The 22344-nt window shown below is 41.6% G+C and overlaps 1 protein-coding gene across 1 annotated transcript in view; it reads right to left on the bottom strand.

The window, feature by feature from the left end:
- Positions 1–22344, bottom strand: part of LAMTOR1 (late endosomal/lysosomal adaptor, MAPK and MTOR activator 1) — a 156901-nt gene that overhangs the window by 47860 nt on the left and 86697 nt on the right. The window contains exon 3 of the mRNA XM_085623415.1: positions 3111–3188. Coding sequence (XP_085479541.1) covers positions 3111–3188 — 78 coding nt within the window. The remainder of the gene's footprint in view (positions 1–3110; positions 3189–22344) is intronic.

Genomic DNA, 22344 nt, shown 5'->3' with positions numbered 1-22344 from the left:
AGATTAAAGATCTCTGGGTCAGGGGTGAGATCATCCCATTCACAACCCTCCAACAACAATACAGTCTTGCGGACACGGAACGTTATAGATATCTCCAAGTCTGACACGCCCTCCACACCAATCTCACTTCGAACTCTGCCCTTCCTCCTGCTTCCCCGTTAGAGGACAGTAATATTAGACGGCCATTTGCCTGAAAAGACCATCTCTCTGACCTATAAAAAATTAAATTAACAACAAGGAAGATCCCCTTTAATCGCTCAGGGATAAATGGTTGAGGGATGGCCTTGAGTTAGATGAGGAGGACTGGCAAGACGCAGTCTCCTCCCCGATGGAGGGGGCGATCCAGGCAGGTTACAAATGGTGCAACTTAAAATTCTTCACAGACTATCTGTAACTGGTCCCAGATTGGTGCGCATGGGCACATCCGAGAGTGGAGAGTGCAGGCGGCGGTATGGAAGAGGGCACGTGGGAGTGTGATCACATACAAACTTATTGGATTGCCATACACCGCACACTAAGTGAGGTCCTAGCGACTGATTTACGCCCGGAGGCGCGGAGGTGCCTATTAAACATTTGGGAACCAACGGACCTCACCTCATACACTAAGCAGTAGGCAACATTAGCAGTAATGGTAGCAAAAATGAATATATCATAGAACTGGGGGGCCCAGAAACCACCTAAGATATGAAAGTGGAGGGAAGATCTGGATTGGTGTATGTTCAGAAAAAAAAATCAGTTTATACGGCCAGAGGATGTCCCAGGAAATGGAATAGGGTCTGGGGGCCATGGAATTCATATAGGGGGGACATCTGCACCCCATCAACATCACTGACTGATGAGCACCTTACACCCACCTAGATGTTATGTATCCTATACTGTGTATCAAATCTTTGCTTATTATTGTTGCTTTATACATGTACTGTCTCCTAACTGTATTTCAATACTGCTTGATATGTCGATACCACTTAATAAAAAGATTTATATAAAAAAAAATTCATCATTTATGTATTTGCTTGATGAACTCTTGTTTCAGTATTTTTGCGTATTCTTTTGCTGTTCAAATCATCGAAAATGCTTAGACTTAGTTCCCCGGCTTCTAGTAATGACTCAGAAAAGTCCTCGGATTCCAGTAAAGATTCACTAAAATTTAAGAACTACTGCCCAAGATCCATAGGTGAACCTACTAAACAGAGGGATGAAGACATCCTTCTTCACTGATTTCGTACTGTGGGGGTGCGAGGAGATACCGCAACACTTATGAAGTTCTGTCTCTGCATGAGAGCTCTCCCTTCTCTTAAACCATGAACTGGGCATCCATGTGATTCAGAGTCACTAAACATTGGGGGCAGAAGATGGATATTAAACAGGACGTTGAGGCAGTGATGGAGAGGGAGCAGCCATTCTTGATTGTAGAACTTGGAACAGAACTCTATGCCTCTGGAAGAGCTTAGGGAGCTCGTGTGGTGACATTACCAGCTGGGCTCTCTACCCTGCTGCTTTGTCTGCTACCTCCAATGTTGATGAAAGACTGGTACAAGGTTGGTCTGTAGTTGGGAGGATGGACTTAAGGAAGGCATCCCTGGGGAATACCTTGGTCATCTGATCAGAGAGCTCATTCTTGTGTAATTATCTGAAGGGGATTAATAGAGACAGAAGTATGACTACCTCATAGACTATTGTTTCCAGGCTAGGAAAGAGGGTGCCAACCAGAATTCAAACACATCACCTCTAGGTTACAAACAGTGGCATAAAGAAACTGGAGGGGGCCCACCTGCAAAGCATATGAAGAGAACCCTCAGGCTCCTGACCCAGTCAGGAGCTCCAAGCCGGGGGCACCCATGCCCGTGGGCCCTGGAGCTCAGGGACCCGCAAGTGGGCTATCGTTACACCACTGGGTTCAAGCATATTGGTGGCATCACACCATTTTACTATTTTACGATAATGGGGCTACTCTGTTGAGGAGCTGTAATATACCATCTGTTGCCATAATAAGCATACTCTGTCAAGGCGCTTTAATATACCATCTATCATAATGAAGATACACTTTTGAATAGCTTAAATATATTATCTGCTACCATTATGGTTGAAAACAATAGCTAGCAAATCTTTTGAAAGGGAACCCTGCAGCAGAACCAGCCATCTCCTGATGCCATTGCAATGCCCCATGCAGGTATTTTCTTCATCACTAACCACGTCCTTCCCCTTCCACGTCTAGTACCTCTATCCCATTCCAGCTTCTTCTCATTTCTACCCAAACACTTTTGTCTCAGGCTTCTCTTGGTTATCCAGCTAGGTCTTTTCTGACCCCTTAATGCTCAAAGAACCTTTGCCTCCTAAACCGCTTGTTTTCCATTATTCACTTTCTTTTTTATGGGTTCTGTTCTTGTCTCCTTGTACCTTTTCTTTCCACCCTCTACTGTAGTTTCACCATCTCTCTCCGGTACAACAGGGATTACCCTGAAAGACAGGTACAGAAGGATGGAACACCTAGAGCTACCTCAATACGGGTGGCCTTCGCAGGAATGGTACTGGAATCTTGGCAAGGCGTCAAGCCACATTGTCGCTTCAGACTCGGGTGCACATTTACTACTCAGGAAAGGATTCATGTGGAGTCTTGGGAAACAGCAGCTCAACAAACAAAAGCACTAAGCAAGCCTCTTGGAAACCTTTCCAGCTATAGACCTGGGAGCACCTTGCTGCTCAAGCGGTCTGCAAGACATTGGTGAAGTAAATGCTATGTCGCAGAAGTGCTGCAATGATTTGGATATAATAATAAGGCACTAGCACTGTTGTACTTATTATTATTCTCCCACACAATACCATGAAAGGCTGAAGTCTATCAGTTTCTGGTGGTCTAGTTCTCTCTTCTACACTGAAAAAACGTCACTTTCAGTAGGACATCAGCCATGTACCAATTTGGAGCGCAATCTGCACTTTGAAGCCTCAGGTACGTACTGATATTTCAGGGAATGGGAAAATGGAGAGGCAGGCGCACAACGCATGTTCAGAAGCCGGCACCTAATAGCAAAACACCAATTAACCCAAAGAATGACTCTACGAGTCCCTCAAACATGCAGATTTGATGGCTTGTTATGCAGTCGGTCTCCTACCTGTAGTGCCTTGCTCGGTCCATGTACTCGTGCTGTTCCATGCCTTGGGAATCTGCAGCCGAAACATCAATTATATTACTGTGGGAGGAAACAAAAAATAATTATTTCATTACTAATTTCCATGCCTAATGTGCAGCACACACCGTGTCACTTACAAAAGAGTCATCCTAGAAGGGTTGATGAAGTCAAATGCACATGGATGTTATTAAGGATTACTCAGGTTGCTGGAAGTGCAAGGCTTCGGTTGTCTAAAACAAGTTCATGCTTTGAAACTGTTCAGAGATTAAATGGCTGAAGACGAGCAGCCAGAAATGAATAAACATAGTTATATGCTTCGATCTGTCTAACTGCCATGGTTGTTTATACGAACAGATGAAAGATTATTAAAGATGACCAAACAAGTAAGGCTTTGGCTTGTCAAAGGAATCTCAATTGAGAAAAGGATCATTTTAAGGCACCAGCAGTAGGATACACATTAGGAACTGGCCGACTCTGTAGTGCATCTACCTAGATTGAAGGGAGAGGGTGCTTGGAAGCGGAGATGCCCAAATATACTACCAAACAAAGTCCCATCCCCATTTTTGGGTCTCGTCTGAGCCAGCACATGCGCTGCTCTGCGAGACATTTAGTGAGTGGGCTTTCAAAAGTCCGACCTCAGCTTTTGGGGTGGCATACAGCGTGCGGTTACACACACAATGACGAGCAGAGGCGCCATCTGACTTTCCTCTCTCGTCATGGTGCGAGCACACCACTCGTCAGATGTGCTGCCTTTTTTTTTTTTTTTAAACTTGTAGCGTGCGCTTGTTAAACATGGCTGTTGCCTGCCTTTCTTTTCTAGGTTTCACAAGCACGAGGCGTACGCGCTTGTTAATTAGCGCTGTGCGCACCACACACTGCGCACACTACTCTCACTAGCCCCCGCTTCTCTAAGCTTGCCTTCTTGCATGCTCTGTAGCTCCCAGCAACCTCTAACGAAATCTTCAGTGCGTGGTGAATGCAGCCGGTGATCTATGAGGAGTCGTGCCAAAAGCTCGTGCTAGACGCCAGGCCCCCTCGGTCTCACACCAATTCTCTTTCTCCCTTCATTCTTCCTTGCCGTTCTCTTCCCCCAGCTGTCTTTCTCTTCGTGCCTCTCCCTTAACACCTTTCTATCTACTTCTGCCCCTGGCTTCTTGGTTATCCTCCATCTCATTCCCTGCTTCTTTTCTCTAAGATTCTGTACGTGCTTTTAGGGAGCATTAACCTTTTATGACACCTAGATGCTTTCTTATGTGACTTTGCGACTTACGAGGCCGCTAGCTGAGCAGACATTCTTTTTCAGTGGCAGGGGCCTACTGCACCTCACCCAGCCCCCTTCTTAACAAATACACCGCCGGCGGAGCGTGTAAGTAAAGAGGAGTTCTCATTCAGGGCAGGTCATCTCACTCAGAGCAGTGCATTGGCGTTCTGTGAGTTAAAACCCGTGATGTGTGGGGTTACAAATCGAACCAATTTTCCCTGCGACAGCACGAATCCTTTCAGTAGGGTTTCCCTTTATTGGATATTTAAGAACGCCTGCATTGACGGCGTACGGAATGCATTTAATGAGCTGAGAGGTTTATTAATAGATCTTTGGAGTGAGACCAATATTTATAATTAGTTATTAACCTTTAAATCCTGTATAAGGCAGGTGATCCTAATACATTTCACGTCTCATTCGCTGTTCAAGTGATGTGTTTTTAGAGTTACCCTGATGAGGATGTTTGCAAAACCGCATGTGCTAATTTTCACTTGAGAAACACTTTCCATCTACGCTATTTCCTGTTATAATTTCCTGTAATTACTTCCAAGCTAAAGAGCCAAGCTGACGAAGGCGACTTAAAAGCTTGGTTCTGCATACCCCTGCTGCATGAGGGGAGGCGCAGTCCGCGCACCTCTACTGTTAGGTGCATTGAAACCTTGTGTTGAACTCTATGGTTAATCAGAATTACCTCTGTACAACTTGGAAAGCATGATCCCTGTCGTGAAAGATGCGCCACCGCTGTCTGGAAGGGAACGTCATTCAGAAAGAGCTTTGCGTTTCCTTTGAGGGAATAATTTTCTGCGGCACTCTGATTTCAAGCTGCAACTATGAGGAACCGGAAACGCAAGCAGAGTGTAGTGTTGGTCTGAAGACAATAATAGTTTTGCGTGCGCGTATTTTTGCAAACCGCAAGCGGGCCACGAGTCACTTGCGACACCTTTTTGCTCGTGCTGGCTTTAAATCAACAGTGTGTTGCATTGAAGTCAATAGTGTTTGTTAAAAGCTTAACTACAGGTCCCAGAATGCAGCTGCAAAAAGTCCTTCAAAGTACGACAGGAACCCCCCCATTTTGTTTTTTTTGAGTATGCCTTAAAAAAGAATGCCACTGGTCCAGGTCTACTCACCCTGACAGCCCCTTCGCTGTCATGTCTCGTGGTTATTGGATGCTCTTGCCTACTCCCCCGATGGTTGCACAGTAAAGCTCGCCCTTCGAGACCACCCTTCCCTCTCGCAGTTCCTTTCCCACATAGTTTCTCTTTTCTCTCTATTATTGTCTAGCCACCCTTTCCTCAATCTTCCACTATCTCACACATCCCACGCAGTTATTTTCTCACACGGTTTCTCTTCTCCCTCTTCCATTGTCTCACCGCCCCTTTCTCTCAATTCCAAAGTATCTCACATGGGTTTTTATCATGGCTCTGTTCCCAGACTGATTCCTATCTCCCTCTCACACTGTCTCTTCGACCTTTCTTCTCTCTTCCACAATCTCACACATCCCTTGCAGTTCCTTCCCCACGCTGTTTTTCCCCTCCCTCGCTCTACACTGCAGCCTCCCTCTCTGACCTCAAACAAGTAGGCCACGCCTGCTAAAACTATATATAAGAAAAAATACATAAAGCTTTCTGTTGAATTTGAACTAAACAGCCCGCCCACTTTTAGATTCTGTTTTAACCGATCTTGGATTCTCCATGTAGGTAGCAAACATTTTCTGATACTGCACTGTGGCTTACTGCTAAAATTATTCAGCGTGATGTTTTCCGTGTTCATATCATCTTGCATTCCTTCTGCCCGTTCAGCATCAGAACTGCTTCAGGGAGGGGAGCGACTGCATGACTTCCCCATGTAGGAAAGTTTATTTCTTAATCCATAGCAGTTTACAATGGTAAGCACCAGGACTGTGTTGTTAGATTAACATAGAAGAATAGCTTTCTTGATTGGGTGTGAACTGCACCACAGAGAGCACAGCTAGCAACAAAACAAGCATTGGCATAGCCAACAGGTCTCGCCTTTGGGACCTTATAAGTGTTTAGCCATGCAACAGTTGATGTTGTTGCACCAAGGATATTGTGCTGCATAACTAAATACTTATAAGGTCCAAAAAGCGAGACCCATTGGCTATGCCAATGCTGTTTTTTTTTCCCCTCACTCACATTTGGAATTTGATTACGGTTGGAGTACTCTCCGGAATACGATACACATAAATATAAATGTCCTTTTCTGGAATAGTAACCACAAGGTCCAATTTTGATTGTTTGCTTGACCGTGCTTCCGGATACCTGCAGCTATACAGGATTGTTTTTGTCTGGGAAGCCTTATTAAGACCCATGTTGAATGGGACTTCAAACAGGTTTTGCCTGGATTCAGGCGGACCTATTCTTCAATTCAAAATTGCCCTGAGGAAGTCGATGGGCAATATACCCAAGACGAAACACGTGTTGGCTACATCTCGGTTATATCAGCTACGCATTCTGACTATTAGGAGCCATCTGTAAAACATCTATGGCTCTGAATAAGAGGAGAGAATAAAGAAGACTTAGAATATTTAAGATTTGGACTGATATTTTCATTGGAGTAACTCCCTGATATAAGATTTGCATTGTGCTCAGGGACGGGACTTTGTTTTGTATTTTGCTCTCTTGGTACTTTTGGCCACAGAGGACTTTGGGATACATGGGTGGCTGTTCCCCCAACTGTTCCCTTGAGCACTCACCAGATAATAATGGTACTGTGACTATAATTAATGGTCTTATATAGTCAAATATACTACCATTTACAAGGAACATACATTGAGCTGGAGGACTACTGAACTTGGAGAGTTTCTTGCTAACAGTTTTTCCCTGATTTGTACAATATTGGAGTAGATATCTCATATTTAGAGATATCTTGGATATTTATACCTCGGAGTAAAAATAAAATGAAAATGTGGATGAATGACCCCGAAATGCAGGCATCTCCAGAAAGAAAGTTAAGCTATGAGACGCTGAAGGCACTTTTTCTAGAATTAGGAACTTGTACCTTGACTCCTATTATTAGTTAGCATTATACACTGCTTGGAGTACCTTCTATAAAAGGTAGTAATCTGTATGTCTGGGTTGACTTTACAAGTCTTTTTCCAGGGAGTGTTCAGGTCTCTGCATAGTTTTTTGCAGAGTTTTTATTAATGGGATATTTACTGAGCACTCACAGATGAAGCTTATCTTTAATTACAGTGTTTATAATGAGATTGTCACAGTTGAATGCATGCATTATAGCAAAAAATAAAAGACTAAAGTAAAAAGTTTAAATATTAAAAAAAGAAATAGTTTCAACTAGTATGACTTTTTCAAAATAGATAGCCACTCGGTCAAAGGACAGTAATCATGAACAGAGGAGAAAGGAGGGAGTGGATAGCAAGGTCAGATCTGTCAATGTTTTTGTACTTTACTGTATTATTTGTATAATGATTACTAACCTTAAGTCAGGCGCAGAAGCATTTACCGCACACACGAATAGCATATTAAACCCCATCGATGTGAGGGAGCCATCTTTGCTTTGAGCCTAAGAAAAAAGTGCTTCCATATCATATGTTATAACGACTGAAGCACCATTATCGAACTATAGGACACAGCGCTTGGAGGTATGATGGAAGTGAGACAAACTGACATGCATGTTTATAGTTTGTGTTATACTGGCAACAAGAATTCATTCTTGATGTCCATTTACAGGGTTGTTCATTTTTCTCTTTCAAGTTCTCAATCTGATTTCCTATGTTGGCTGCGTCAGCTCATCCACTCTAAGATGTTATAGATTGGGGGAGGTTAAGGGTGTATTAAAAGAAAGGGAATCAGACTTCTGCCCAGATAGACTATTTTATGCCTGCCTATATCTCATACCATATATGGGTGACATGGATTCTTTCAGACTGAGCTAGGGATTACCTTCAGAATGACTAGAATTGCTGTTCTCCATCTTGTGGTCAGAGGTAGGGTGGACCTTATCTACTACATGTATGATGAATGGGGAGTGACTAAGGTTAAACTCTTCAGTCAAGAGATGGGCCTACAGTTGCTGAATAGTACTGGATACTTCTAATATTAAGTGGAGATGCTGGGGCACCATAGTGATTATATCTCAACATATGTTGAGGTCATTACAAGGTTATTTTTGGCAAAGGTCACCAGTTTGGGTAGGGTACCTTTGTCTGTTCTCTTGATGTGGGTTGCTGGTTGGAATTATTCCATAGTTTTGGAACATACTTGTACTGATTCTTTAACAAGGTCAGAGGCGGATGCAATTATCTTGGGAACAACCAGGTTTTCACTTTTTTTCCAAACCTTGTCAACTAAGATTCGAAGCCTCCACGAACATGAAATAAGTTCTAGAGCTTGGCTGCTTTTATCAAGAATGCAAAGCCTCCTTTGGACTGATTTCAATGCAGAAAGAAGATCCTAGGTGCTAGCCTGGTGCGCAGAGTCATATCTTGTTTGCATTGCTTATATTCAATTTGTAGGTTAAGTGGTCTTTTGCTTGGGAGGCTTTGTGGACAATGCAAAGTAAGTAGGTAATAATAGACTTCTCCAAAACAAATTAATTGAGATACTGCAATATGTCCATAATGCATAAACTGTTGTCCAACAGACCACTGGTTTTTAGAGGTTTATTATTCAAAAGTATAAAAATACAAATGAATAGATCTTTTAATCTTTTTTACATAAATACATTCATTGTATAGACATACTATAAGTCAGAGACATATAAAAAAAGATAACACATTATATAGAAGAGCACCACCAACAACACTAAGAAAATAACATCTTGTACATAAAACAACTAACAAAACATGTGAAGACTTAGAATTGTTTATTGTTCATCTGTTTAGTATTGTGCTAACAGAAAGACGACACAAAAGCTAACAAAAAATGCTCAATATATTCAGAATCACTCAAGTATTCATTAATACATATTTCAGCAGAAAAGCGCCGACGTGTGCTTCGAAAGTGACTGAAAAATTGAGAATTCCTTTGTCAGGACACTGTGTGTGCAGGTTGTTCAGTGGTGTGAGAAATACACTCTCTGGTTATAATATACAAGGTGCTCAATATCAAAGGTATAACCAAAGGTCTGCGGAACAGAAAAGGGAGAATAGATTAAAATACATAATAAGTAGGGCACAAGTAGCTGGAGCCAAACAGGGACAGGGTGAAGAGTAAAGATGTATCACCAGTTGTGTGTAGGGAAAGCAGAGATATAATGTGTGGGTGATCATGCTGTATCATGCAAAATGATATTACTTACTGTGTTTCCCTGCCCTCTTTTCCATACGTATAGTGCTCTATCAGGTACCCTCTAGTTTTCCCTCAATGCAAAGTAAGTGCCTTCCACATTGATCTTTTATCTACATAAAGACGGGGAAGGGCTGGCGTCATGTGTTCTTTGGGGTGAAAACAAAGTAGCGTTGTGTTGTCATGGTATATCTAAACTTGACCTTACACCTTAATCTACGATTTCCCGAACTCTAACTTCACCATGAACGTAACTCATTAAACATATCCAACACTTAAAACTAAATCTTACACCTTAACCAGACACTAACCCTACCTTACACTTCACTTTAAAACTCCCCTTAAGTGACAGAGGTCATCTCAGCACTATGAAGTACTTCCAACGTACTAGTAGCTGGGTGCACCACTTGTAGTGAGGCATACCTTATTTGCTTGTCAACAGGTTCACCACTGTAAAGCAGCCTTCTCATGCAACATGCACAAGAAATTGGGCTTGACAACAGGACATTACTATACATAATATTGGTGTAGACCACAAGGTTCACATATGTAACCGAATCAACCACTCAGGGGCCACAACCCATGACACAATGTTACATAAAATGTGTTTATCTTGGTCTGGCTGTTCTAGGTATCGTTTACATCCTGAAAACAAAACCCATTACGCTTCATTGTTCCTTGAATGAGGTTACACTTACCTCTAGAGTCATTAACTGCATCTAAAGAGCTCATTCTGACCTTGCAGATTGCTCCAAAAATGCTTCCTCTCATATTTTCTCCTCAGTTAACACGTATCCTGACTCAGTGTCTTATTCAGGATCACTGATCTTCGAGTTTCCTGATAAAAACAATGTCACTCAATTTTTATTTCAGAAACAAATGATGTGAAATGGTTATCAGAGATACTACGTACCATCCAGATTTTTATGTCACCAAACAAGCTGGCTACATGGACCAAAGAGCTCCTCTGAACAGGGCGGGAAGCAGATTCAGGACCCACCATCTCTAATGCGATTTCTCACACCCCAAAAATTTGCTTGTTTGGGAAATCCAAGGGGATATTTGTTCATTTTATATTAAAAAAAGGTTCGGCGCTACATGACCAAAATAAATTCACTGAGCAACTTCATGACCATACTTTCCCCCCTGGCTATTACTTAATAGTTTTAGAACACACCAAATTCTTGAAAAGAAGGGGGTCCAAGGGTATATATGTTTAAAGACCTGCAAGAAATAATACCCCTAACACAATATATGATCAACACAATAAATTTCTTGGGTCTGGTACATTTTTAAAGTGGCAAAACAGAACAAGAAAAGATACAAGAGGGAAGAAGAAGAGCAATAGAGGTGTCTCTTGGATAGAAATCTAATAGGGGAAGAAATCCCTTTTAGGACGAATGCCCTCACTCACCAAAAGGTGACATGCTTCATCATCTGGGCTTTCTCCTCCCAGTGGGAAATCCTAGTCCCACTGAGGGCTACAACCTCCTCTCTAAGAGGAGGGAGCTCTGGGATGTTTTGATTTTTAAGCCTCAAAAAAGGATGCTAAAATCCCAAATGTAAAGGATGGTGATGTGGGGGTGCAGCGCGATAAATCAAAAATAGAGAAAAAGTGAGTCTAAAACTGCCTAGTGCAGATGAAAAGAAAACTCTGACTCATCTGTACTGACAGGTCTAAAACGCAGTGTTTCAGCAGTATAGAATTAAACTGCTAGAATGGAAGGGTCGACATGTTTCAGCCACTTAACGTCTAAAAAGTAAGTATTGGCTTTCTTCAGGACCAGTAACAACGCTGCTGCAATAAGTGAAAAAACAATACAAAATGTATACTTAGTAAAGAACAGTGATCTAAGTCCAGCATCGGTATCACTGGAACTTGTCTAAACAAAGAAGGAGACTCAGAAAAAAACAATTACTCTTCAATTAACCAAAACTTAAAAACTTCTATTCCTTCATGAGGATGACACACTCATCAATCCCCAATTGCAATTCCGGTATGCAGACAATTTCACTCCCCGTATAGTGGGACAAGTGAGCCCACCTCAACCTGGTCACAAACTCAGGAAGGGGAGCCCCGCTCTGTAAATTTAAACAGAGAAACCAAATTGTGGTAAATCAGACAAGCTGAATTCTAAAACAAAAAAAAGAGAAAAAGCGGGTAAGGCCGTCTCAAACCGATTTACTAGAATGAAAATTTCTATAATGAGATGCATATGTAACTTCATGTATTTGTTTGGCAAAAGGGAACATAATAGCTCTCAAAGTTAAATCCATTAGTGCTATGTATATATTATGCCATGTGATCCAAAGACTGCACCAATGGCATCTATCTCATGTTTATCCAATAAACCACACTAGCACTTACGACTTCTCTGCATATAAAAATGTCCCCGTTTTGTAATATCCTCGGTCTTGCGACTACAGCTGTGTCGAGGATCAACATTATTTAAATGGCAATATACACAACCAAACATTAGTACCCAATGCTTTGGACAAGCGTATGACTCGTAAAAAGCTCATCCAGAGGGGCACCGTATGAACAGAAACGCGGGGAGCCTCAAACAAAATAATCCTATCTGCTTTGGTTTTATACCTCAATATAGTCAAGTACCCGTGAAGGAGCCCACTTACCTCTCCGTCGGTACTCCGTTGCGGAATGGATTTGTGACCGGAGGTACCGACGGGGGCAGCTCCGTGTGTTTAAATAACCGCATTTCCCTGAATCAGGTGTTTGCGAAGGACCCCAAGGTTGTTCATTGAGAATGCCTGAATGATTTAACACGCATGCGCTGCAAATCGGTGTTAGGATGCAGCGCATGCGCTTTCATTGTGCAAAAAAAGGAGGGGTATTGACAAAAACTTTAATAAGCTGACCGATAGTTGTAAAGAGACAATGATGCCAGAGTGCCCATTAGTAAAACGTAAGCAGAATGCCTAAGGTGGTAGTGCAGTGTGTAGTTATAAATGCCATAGTCAACAGACATGTAGAATAACCAGTCTTATCAGGTATTTATATTCTCAGTGATTTAAAAACCCGATCTATGATTGAGCAAAGATGAACAGAGCAGGAGGATAGTTATTGAAAAAAGATGTTACAAAAGACTTATTATATCAACCATATTGTACAAGGAGACTGAAGTATAAACCTCAGAGGGTTATATATGATGTATTCCTTTCACTGTAGTACTCATAATGAAAGCTAAGGAATATCCTCGTTTAGTCCTGTAGTGTCGCTCTTGATACGAAATACCCAACGTTGTTCTCTTCTGAACAGAAATTTTGAGATATCTGTGACATGTTGAGGTATTGTAGGTTGTTCAAGTATAGTCCATCGAAGTTCATCAGCTTGATGGTTAGAATCCAGAAAGTGATTAGTCATCTTGGTAGATCTTCTCTTGCACCGAATGGTGCTTTTGTGTTCCAAAATACGCATTTTTGCCTTGCGTGTGGTCATACCCACATAACGCAATTCGCATGGGCAAGTGATAAGGTAAATCACCTTTTCACTGTTGCAATTTGTATGTTTATTCAGCAACCATGGTTTTGGGGTACCGATATCTACTTCCGTCATGTGGGTAGTCTGAGGGCAAGCAGCACACGAGCCACAGGGGTAGTGCCCCACCACAGGTGGTAAGCCCCATAGGGATGTTTGTCCAGAATTTTTTAGCTTTATTCTCGGTCTGGTATGCACAATTTGATCCTTGATATTGGGACTTCTCTTGAAAGCAAATAAAGGGGAAGGCACCCTCTTTGCACCAATATTGAGGATTTTCCAGTTTTTTAGAATACTTTTCTTAATCTTATTGGAGTAGCTGCAGAAAGTGTTGACACATATCAGCCTATCTAGTTCTTCTTTAAGGCCAGCTACTTCTATCAAGGATTTCCTGTTATTGTTGGCAGCTCTTTTGCGTGAACGCTGGATAAGATGACGTGGATAGTTCTTTTCTTTCAACTGGTCACTCAAAGTTTTAGCATGCTCGTTGTATTTATCTATAGTAGAGCAGTTCCTCCTTATCCTGAGAAACTGCCCAAAGGGCAAGTTCTCGCGTAAGGATTTCGGATGGAAGCTACCAAAAGACAATAGTGAATTACGAGCGGTAGGCTTCCTGTAGAGTTCTGTGCCTAGACCTCCTCTCTCTGGAAAGATACGAATATCCAAAAATGATAAGCTAGTCTTTGAATATTCCATAGTGAAATTCAGAAAATTATTTTTAGAGTTCAACCAAGCAAAAAAAGATTGGATGGTCTGTGGAGTACCCCTCCAGATGACAAAAATGTCATCAATGTATCTCTTCCAGGTCCGTATATGACCTATATACGGATTATCCTCATGCAGCACAATAGACTGTTCGAAAGCATGTACGTAAAGATTGGCCAGACTTGGGGCAAAAATGCTGCCCATAGATGTACCCGATGTCTGCAGGTAAATATCCTCAAATTTAAAGTTCTCTTTCATGGCCAATCGAGCACACTTCATTATGAAATGAACCGGAGTTATGCTTTCAGATGGTTTAGATGTCAACAGAGACTCTACGGTGGCGAGTGTCTCATCCTGTGGTATGGCAGTATACAGTGCCTCCACATCAAAAGAAATCAAATAGTCTTGCTCTAGGTCAAAAAGGATATTATTTAAGAGACGCAAGAGATGCTTGGTGTCTTGGAGATATGTGGGCATTCCCAAAACCAAAGGTTGTAGAAAAAAAGTCAACGAAAGTTGACAAGGGCTCCAGCAATGAGCCTTTCCCAGATATTATGGGTCTTCCTGGAGGTGGTAATTGTCCCTTGTGTACTTTTGGAAGTACATAAAAATATGGAACCACCGGGTGTGATGCTAACAAAAATGTCTCTTCATGATCTGTAATCCACCCTTGTTCTTTGGCTTCGACCACCATCGTTTTGATTTCTTTAGTCAAACGTTTGGTGGGATCCATTTTCAGTGGTCTGTATGCATCTCTATTGTTTAGCTGTCTTTGACATTCAGCTCTATAGGTGGTGCTATCAAGAATCACGATAGAACCGCCCTTGTCTGCAGCCTTTATGACAATGTTTTCATTGTTGGCCAATTGTCGTAATGCCCATTGTTCTTGTTTGGGCAAATTGTGATATAGTCTTGTGTCTTCTTTGAACAAGTGATCTACATCTTGTAGAACCGCTTGTAGATCCCTCTGAGGTTTATACTTCAGGTTCCTTGTACAATATGGTTGATATAATAAGTCTTTTGTAACATCTTTTTTCAATAACTATCCTCCTGCTCTGTTCATCTTTGCTCAATCATAGATCGGGTTTTTAAATCACTGAGAATATAAATACCTGATAAGACTGGTTATTCTACATGTCTGTTGACTATGGCATTTATAACTACACACTGCACTACCACCTTAGGCATTCTGCTTACGTTTTACTAATGGGCACTCTGGCATCATTGTCTCTTTACAACTATCGGTCAGCTTATTAAAGTTTTTGTCAATACCCCTCCTTTTTTTGCACAATGAAAGCGCATGCGCTGCATCCTAACACCGATTTGCAGCGCATGCGTGTTAATTCATTCAGGCATTCTCAATGAACAACCTTGGGGTCCTTCGCAAACACCTGATTCAGGGAAATGCGGTTATTTAAACACCCGGAGCTGCCCCCGTCGGTACCTCCGGTCACAAATCCATTCCGCAACGGAGTACCGACGGAGAGGTAAGTGGGCTCCTTCACGGGTACTTGACTATATTGAGGTATAAAACCGAAGCAGATAGGATTATTTTGTTTGAGGCTCCCCGCGTTTCTGTTCATACGGTGCCCCTTTGGATGAGCTTTTAAGAGTCATACGCTTGTCCAAAGCATTGGGTACTAATGTTTGGTTGTGTATATTGCCATTTAAATAATGTTGATCCTCGACACAGCTGTAGTCGCAAGACCGAGGATATTACAAAACGGGGACATTTTTATATGCAGAGAAGTCGTAAGTGCTAGTGTGGTTTATTGGATAAACATGAGATAGATGCCATTGGTGCAGTCTTTGGATCACATGGCATAATATATACATAGCACTAATGGATTCAACTTTGAGAGCTATTATTTTCCCTTGCCAAACAAATACATGAAGTTACATATGCATCTCGTTATAGAGATTTTCACTCTAGTAAATCGGTTTGAGACGGCCTTACCCTCTTTCTCTTTTTTTGTTTTAGAATTCAGCTGGTCTGATTTACCACAATTTGGTTTCTCTGTTTAAATTTACAGAGCGGGGCTCCCCTTCCTGAGTGTGTGTGACCAGGTTGAGGTGGGCTCACTTGTCCCACTATACGGGTGAGTGAAATGGTCTGCATACCGGAATTGCAATTGGGGATTGATGTGTGTCATCCTCATGAAGGAAAAGAAAAGTTTTTAAGTTTTGGTTGATTGAAGAGTAATTGTTTTTTTCTGAGTCTCCTTCTTTGTTTAGACAAGTTCCAGTGATACCGATGCTGGACTTGGATCACTGTTCTTTACTAAGTATACATTTTGTATTGTTTTTTCACTTATTGCAGCAGCGTTGTTACTGGTCCTGAAGAAAGCCAATACTTACTTTTTAGACGTTAAGTGGCTGAAACATGTCGACCCTTCCATTCTAGCAGTTTAATTCTATACTGTTGAAACACTGCGTTTTAGACCTGTCAGTACAGATGAGTCAATAAAGTTTTCTTTTCATCTGCACTAGGCAGTTTTAGACTCACTTTTTCTCTATTTTTGATTTATCGCGCTGCACCCCCACATCACCATCCTTTACATTTGGGATTTTAGCATCCTTTTTTGAGGCTTAAAAAATCAAAACATCCCAGAGCTCCCTCCTCTTAGAGAGGAGGTTGTAGCCCTCAGTGGGACTAGGATTTCCCACTGGGAGGAGAAAGCCCAGATGATGAAGCATGTCACCTTTTGGTGAGTGAGGGCATTCGTCCTAAAAGGGATTTCTTCCCCTATTAGATTTCTATCCAAGAGACACCTCTATTGCTCTTCTTCTTCCCTCTTGTATCTTTTCTTGTTCTGTTAAACCACTTTAAAAATGTACCAGACCCAAGAAATGTATTACCCAATAGTCCCTTGCCCCTTGTTATCACAGTCTGATAATTTATGTGGCTTTGAGAAATCGATCTCTATGACTTGCGTCCTGCCTAGAACACAACCACCAAACGTAATGAAGAGTTGCGATCACCTCTAATACCTTCTATTAGCTTAACTTGCTGCCCTAAGCTCTCAATTACCAGGTAAATACTAACTTATGAATGAGGCATAAATTCATCCAAACTAACTGCCCCAAAGTACTTACCCTCACCGACGTAAAATGCACGGAAGCTAGATTTCTTGACCTCTGAGTAGTCTGCAATCCAAGTACCTCAAAAATCTGCTTTAACAAAGTCACTCACATCGGTGGTGCCCTCAAACTGCACTACCAGCCCAGCCTACCACAGTGCAAATGAAAACACACATCTTGGCGCCGATATAAAAAATATATATCAATAGGTCCTTCTCCTTGCCTATATGCCATCTGATCCATCAAGCAGCTGCTATCAATCTGTGACCTCATTATGCGTGTCATGACACCAACCGTGTTGTTACAGCGCTATAAAAACAAATTATATATATATATATTTTATCTACTGGCGGTCGCCAGTAGATAGTTATAGTTAGGACCGTGTTTACATAGGAAATCCGCAACATTCTATCTGGAATAACTTTGGCGCCGATTGACGAATCCTCGCGAAATTCTCAAAATAGGTGGGGCGCTCCGCTCCGCTCCTACCCTGAAAGTCTCGGGGGGATTCGTCAAGCGGGGGCTGAGAAAAAGGGGGGGGCCCAAAACGAGTTTTCCCCATGCATTTTTCCATAGGACCTTTAGTCCGCGCTACAGCCCGAACGGCTGAACAGAATTACTTGAAATTTGGCAGAGAGGTAGCCCTCAGGTCCAGGATGTGCCTTTTGAAGGGCTCGTGTAAATCTGTTCAGTATTTCCTGAGAAAATATCATTTAAATCAAAATATATATCTATGGGCGCGCTCCGAGCGCGTACCGTAAGCTTACCGTACGCGCACGCCGCCGTGCACGAGCACGATTCTGATTGGTTGTTAGATCTCAGTAAACATTCGAATCGGTCGAAACCAGGAAGTGTCGGCCGCCATTTTGTCTCTCGCAGTCTGAGGGGGTGAAAAACAAAGGTGGAGAACGTGAAAAGGGGGCAGAGTGGACAGTTCCTGACCCCCTAGCCTTTGTCAGGGGGTCCCAGAAGGACCCCCAAGGGCACAAATTAATTTAAATTTTTTTTCGAAAAATCACCGAATGCGCGTAGCGTACGCGCACGGCGTTAACGGAGAAATTCCGCGAGAAAAAATTCCGCGTACTTCGTGTAACTATTCCGCGATTACGCGTACCGTACGCGCACGGCAAAAAAATGTTTTCAAAAAGGAAAGCTTAAAAAAAAATAAAAAAAAAAATTGTGAGGTAAGGTTGGCTCTTTAAGAGCCGTTGGGTTAATACAGGGATGGAGGAAAGAAAGAATGGGAATATTATGAGCGTCTACAAACGTGCTGGTCTATCTTATTGTTAATAAGGGAAACACTGGTCTCCCCAAAAACAATAAGACCACAACACGTTGTACACCTTATTGAAACCCTCCGAAATCGAGGGTTAATGTCCAGAGGAGCAGAAGAAGGTGATGATCCCACCTCAGAGGAAGGGCTCAGCTGAGCTGCCGATGATGTACTCGGCTGAGCTTCTGAGGTTGGGCTCAGGTGACTTACTGAAGAGTTTTCTCCAGTATGTCGAGCAAAGGTCCTGGGATGTCTATCCCTAAGGTGTCTCCTCATAGAGTGATTTCCAAAGGAATACTTCTTCCTTGGATCTCCTCTAGATAAAACACGGTCACAAAGTGTGCAAGTGACCAATGGAGCATTGACCTTTTTCTGCCCCTCTGGAAAAGTAAAATACTCCCACACAAAAGAATCCTTTTGTTTCCTCCTTCTCTGTCTGATGATGGTGCTGCTAAGCTCACTCTCAGAAGAGGTCTGCTGCTCTGCCATTGTATCTCAATGTCAATTCAGCTCCTTCTCCTAGGGGATCTCAAGCAGTAATGAGGGGAATGGGTGTGGTGTGGGAAGTTTCTGGAACTGAAAGTAGTTTCAACCAATGAAAAGTGTTCTTTGTGGATCACATGACCTACCGTGCGCGCTCCGTAAGCTTACGGTACGCGCTCGTAAACAAGTACGCATGCGCAAACGTGACGCTTACGGAGCGAGTACGTAAGACGCACTCGCGCATGCGCATTACACGCCCCTGCGTAATCGCGACGTTGCTTCCGCGCAACGCGCATGCGTTTACGCGTACGTCACGTACGTATCACGTAAGCGCACTGTACTTATGACGTACGGAGCGCGTAGCGTCAGCTTACCGTACGCGCATCGTATCACGTAAGCGCACCGTACTTATGGCGTACGGAGCGCGTAGCGTCAGCTTACCGTACGCGCACGGAAAAAAATGCATAAAAAAAAAATTAACCATTCCATAATGCAGGATATAGTACATATATTATTTTATACATAGGTTTACCAAAAATCTCCAAAAAAAAATTTCATTTAAAAAACCGTACAAATTCACTGAAAAAAACCATAGGTTTCACACACGTTATAGTTAGGAATTAGCATTTAAAAAACCTTGCAAATTCACTTAAAAAACCATAGGTTTCACACATGTTATAGTTAGCTGGACATTTCACTCGTAAAAAACCAATGAAATTCCCCCGTTATAGTTAGTGCAGGCAACTATAACTCACGCGACCGCAATCCGCTGCGGAGGACGTCAGATATTACATCACTGTATTTAGACACTTATTTACCCATGTCTTCTTCCATTCATCTTTAGCTATACATACATTTCATTTTTTTTTTTTTCAGAAAGACACATATGTCATCAGTGATGTAATATCTGACGTCATCAGCAGCGGATTGCGGTCGCGTGAGTTATAGTTGCCTGCACTAACTAGAACGGGGGAATTTCATTGGTTTTTTACGAGTGAAATGTCCAGCTAACTATAACATGTGTGAAACCTATGGTTTTTTCAGTGAATATATATATATATATACACATATATATATATATATATATATATATATATATATATATATATATATATATATGTATATATATATTCACTGAAAAAAACCATAGGTTTCACACATGTTATAGTTAGCTGGACATTTCACTCGTACAAAACCATTGAAATTCCCCCGTTATAGATAGTTCAGCTAACTATAACTCGCGCGACCGCAATCCACTGCTGATGACGTCACATATTACATCACTCATGACATGGTCAGTGACATCACTCATGACATCACTGATGACATCTCAAATGACATCACTGATGACATCATCCTTGTGTAAGAGTGGCAGACCTCCTCTTATCCTAATATAAACTTTGATGCACACATTGAAAAATACAAACTAAAGTTTTGAAAACTATAGAGATACCAATACCAGTTAGAACAACCTATTCAGTAATTCCAAAATCTACATACGCATCCACTCATTTATTAACACTTCTATATAGTCACTCATACATGTACTCAGTCATCATTTGTACTCATACACCTACACTCATACATAGAGTTACTCACACATGCAAATAAACATCCATTTACTTGCATATACAGCTATACACACACCACTACACTTACTTCTACAGAAACGTACACATACTTACTCTCTTAAACAATCACTTATAGAAACACATACTCATTTACACAGGAACTCTTCCAATCTCTCACTCTCATATATCCTCACTTATATACATCAATACTCACATATACTAGTTTAAAACATATGGGCTTCCTCATAAAGACACTATTGAGACAGTCATTCACTCTCTTACTCACCCATACACACACTCATCCACCCATACTGTCCTGCTCACATACTGTCTTCAAAACACATACAAACAGTGAGTCACTCATTCATGCATCTATACGCTAAGTAACATCCCTCACTGAACCATACAGACACTCATACTGATACTCTAAAAACGAACTAATAACCCATATACACACTCATGTAGCTACTCGCCCACCCATTCAGCCACTTATACACAAAGTGAGACACTGATACAGATATTTAAATATTTAAACATTACTCACTAATACTTGTATTCACTAAGATACTGTTAATAAGTCAGTTATACAATTAATTTTACAAAAAAAAAACATCCATTTAGACACTTATTTACCCATTTATTCTTCCATTAACCTTTAGATATACATATATAAAAAATATTTATTTTTCAGAAAGACACATATTCACTGGATGATGTCATCAGTGATGTCATTTGAGATGTCATCAGTGATGTCATGAGTGATATCACTGACCATGTCATGGTGGCCGACACTTCCTGATTTTGACCGATTTGAATGTTAACTGACATCTAACAACCAATCAGAATTGCGCTCGCGCACGACACCGTGCGCGCACGGTGTGCGCCTATAGATATAGATGTACTTTTAACTGAAATTTTCTCAGGAACTACTGAACAGATTGACTCCAGATATTCAAAAGGCACATCCCTGACCTGAGGACTACCTCTGTGCCAAATTTCAAGTAATTCTGTTCAGCCGTTCGGGCTGTACCTTGGACTCCCTATGGAAAAATGCATGGGGAAAACGCGTTTTGGGACCCCCTTTTTTTCTCGGCCCCCGCTTGACTAATCACCCCGAGACTTTCAGGGTAGGAGCGGAGCGCCCCACCTATTTTGAAAAATTCGCCAGGATTCGTCAACCGGCGCCAAAGTTATTCAAAATAGAATTTTCAGATTTCCTATGGAAACACGGTCCTAACTATAACTATCTACTGGCGACCGCCAGTAGATTATATATATATATATATATATATATATATATATATACATATATATACACACACACACACACATACATACATACACATATATATACACACATACACACATATATACACACATACACACATACATACACACATACATACACACACACATATATATATATGTATGGATTTATCTTGGCAAAGGACAAACAAGTCAGACTGCTTGACATGAATGGGCACCCAGCTATGCATTCACCAAAAGCGTCTGCCACTTCAATTTCACAAAACCTTACACTCCACACATCCAAATCATAGACTTGCACTGCACAAAGGAACAGATCTTTTCACTGTGCAGAACAATCAATGTTCCCAAAGCATTTCATCAGCTGATTTTATCTGGAAACATATTGCTAAGAGGCCATCTCATCACAAGGAACTGACTCCCAATAGAGAGCTGCCAAATGCCACAAAAATATTTGACAATTACTATTTTCAGAGAATAAAAATACACCCAAAAACAGTGACGGCCACGGCAAGGATGAAGTTGTGAACTTTGTTACCAGCGATGGAGTTCTGCAAGATTTTGGTTCATTTTGATGTGGATATATAACAAATGCTTTGCTTCATTGTAGCTTCTAGGTGGCCATAGGTGTAGGGTATGGTAGCTCAAGGATTTTTTTTTTTTTGGAAGGAGACGATTAGCTATCACATGATCACTATTTGTTTGGTGAGGGGGGGGGGGGGCGATAAGGACCTACAAAAAGGTGCCAAGCCTGGCACTTCAAAACACCTAAATGAACAGCGATCCCGGACGTTGAGTGATCCTCGTTTTGCGTGT

Source organism: Triturus cristatus, chromosome 8 (genome assembly GCF_964204655.1).
Source record: "Triturus cristatus chromosome 8, aTriCri1.1, whole genome shotgun sequence".
Lineage (NCBI taxonomy): Eukaryota > Metazoa > Chordata > Amphibia > Caudata > Salamandridae > Triturus > Triturus cristatus.
Note: the sequence above shows the minus strand (reverse complement) of the source record. Positions and strands in the feature narration are given on the sequence as shown.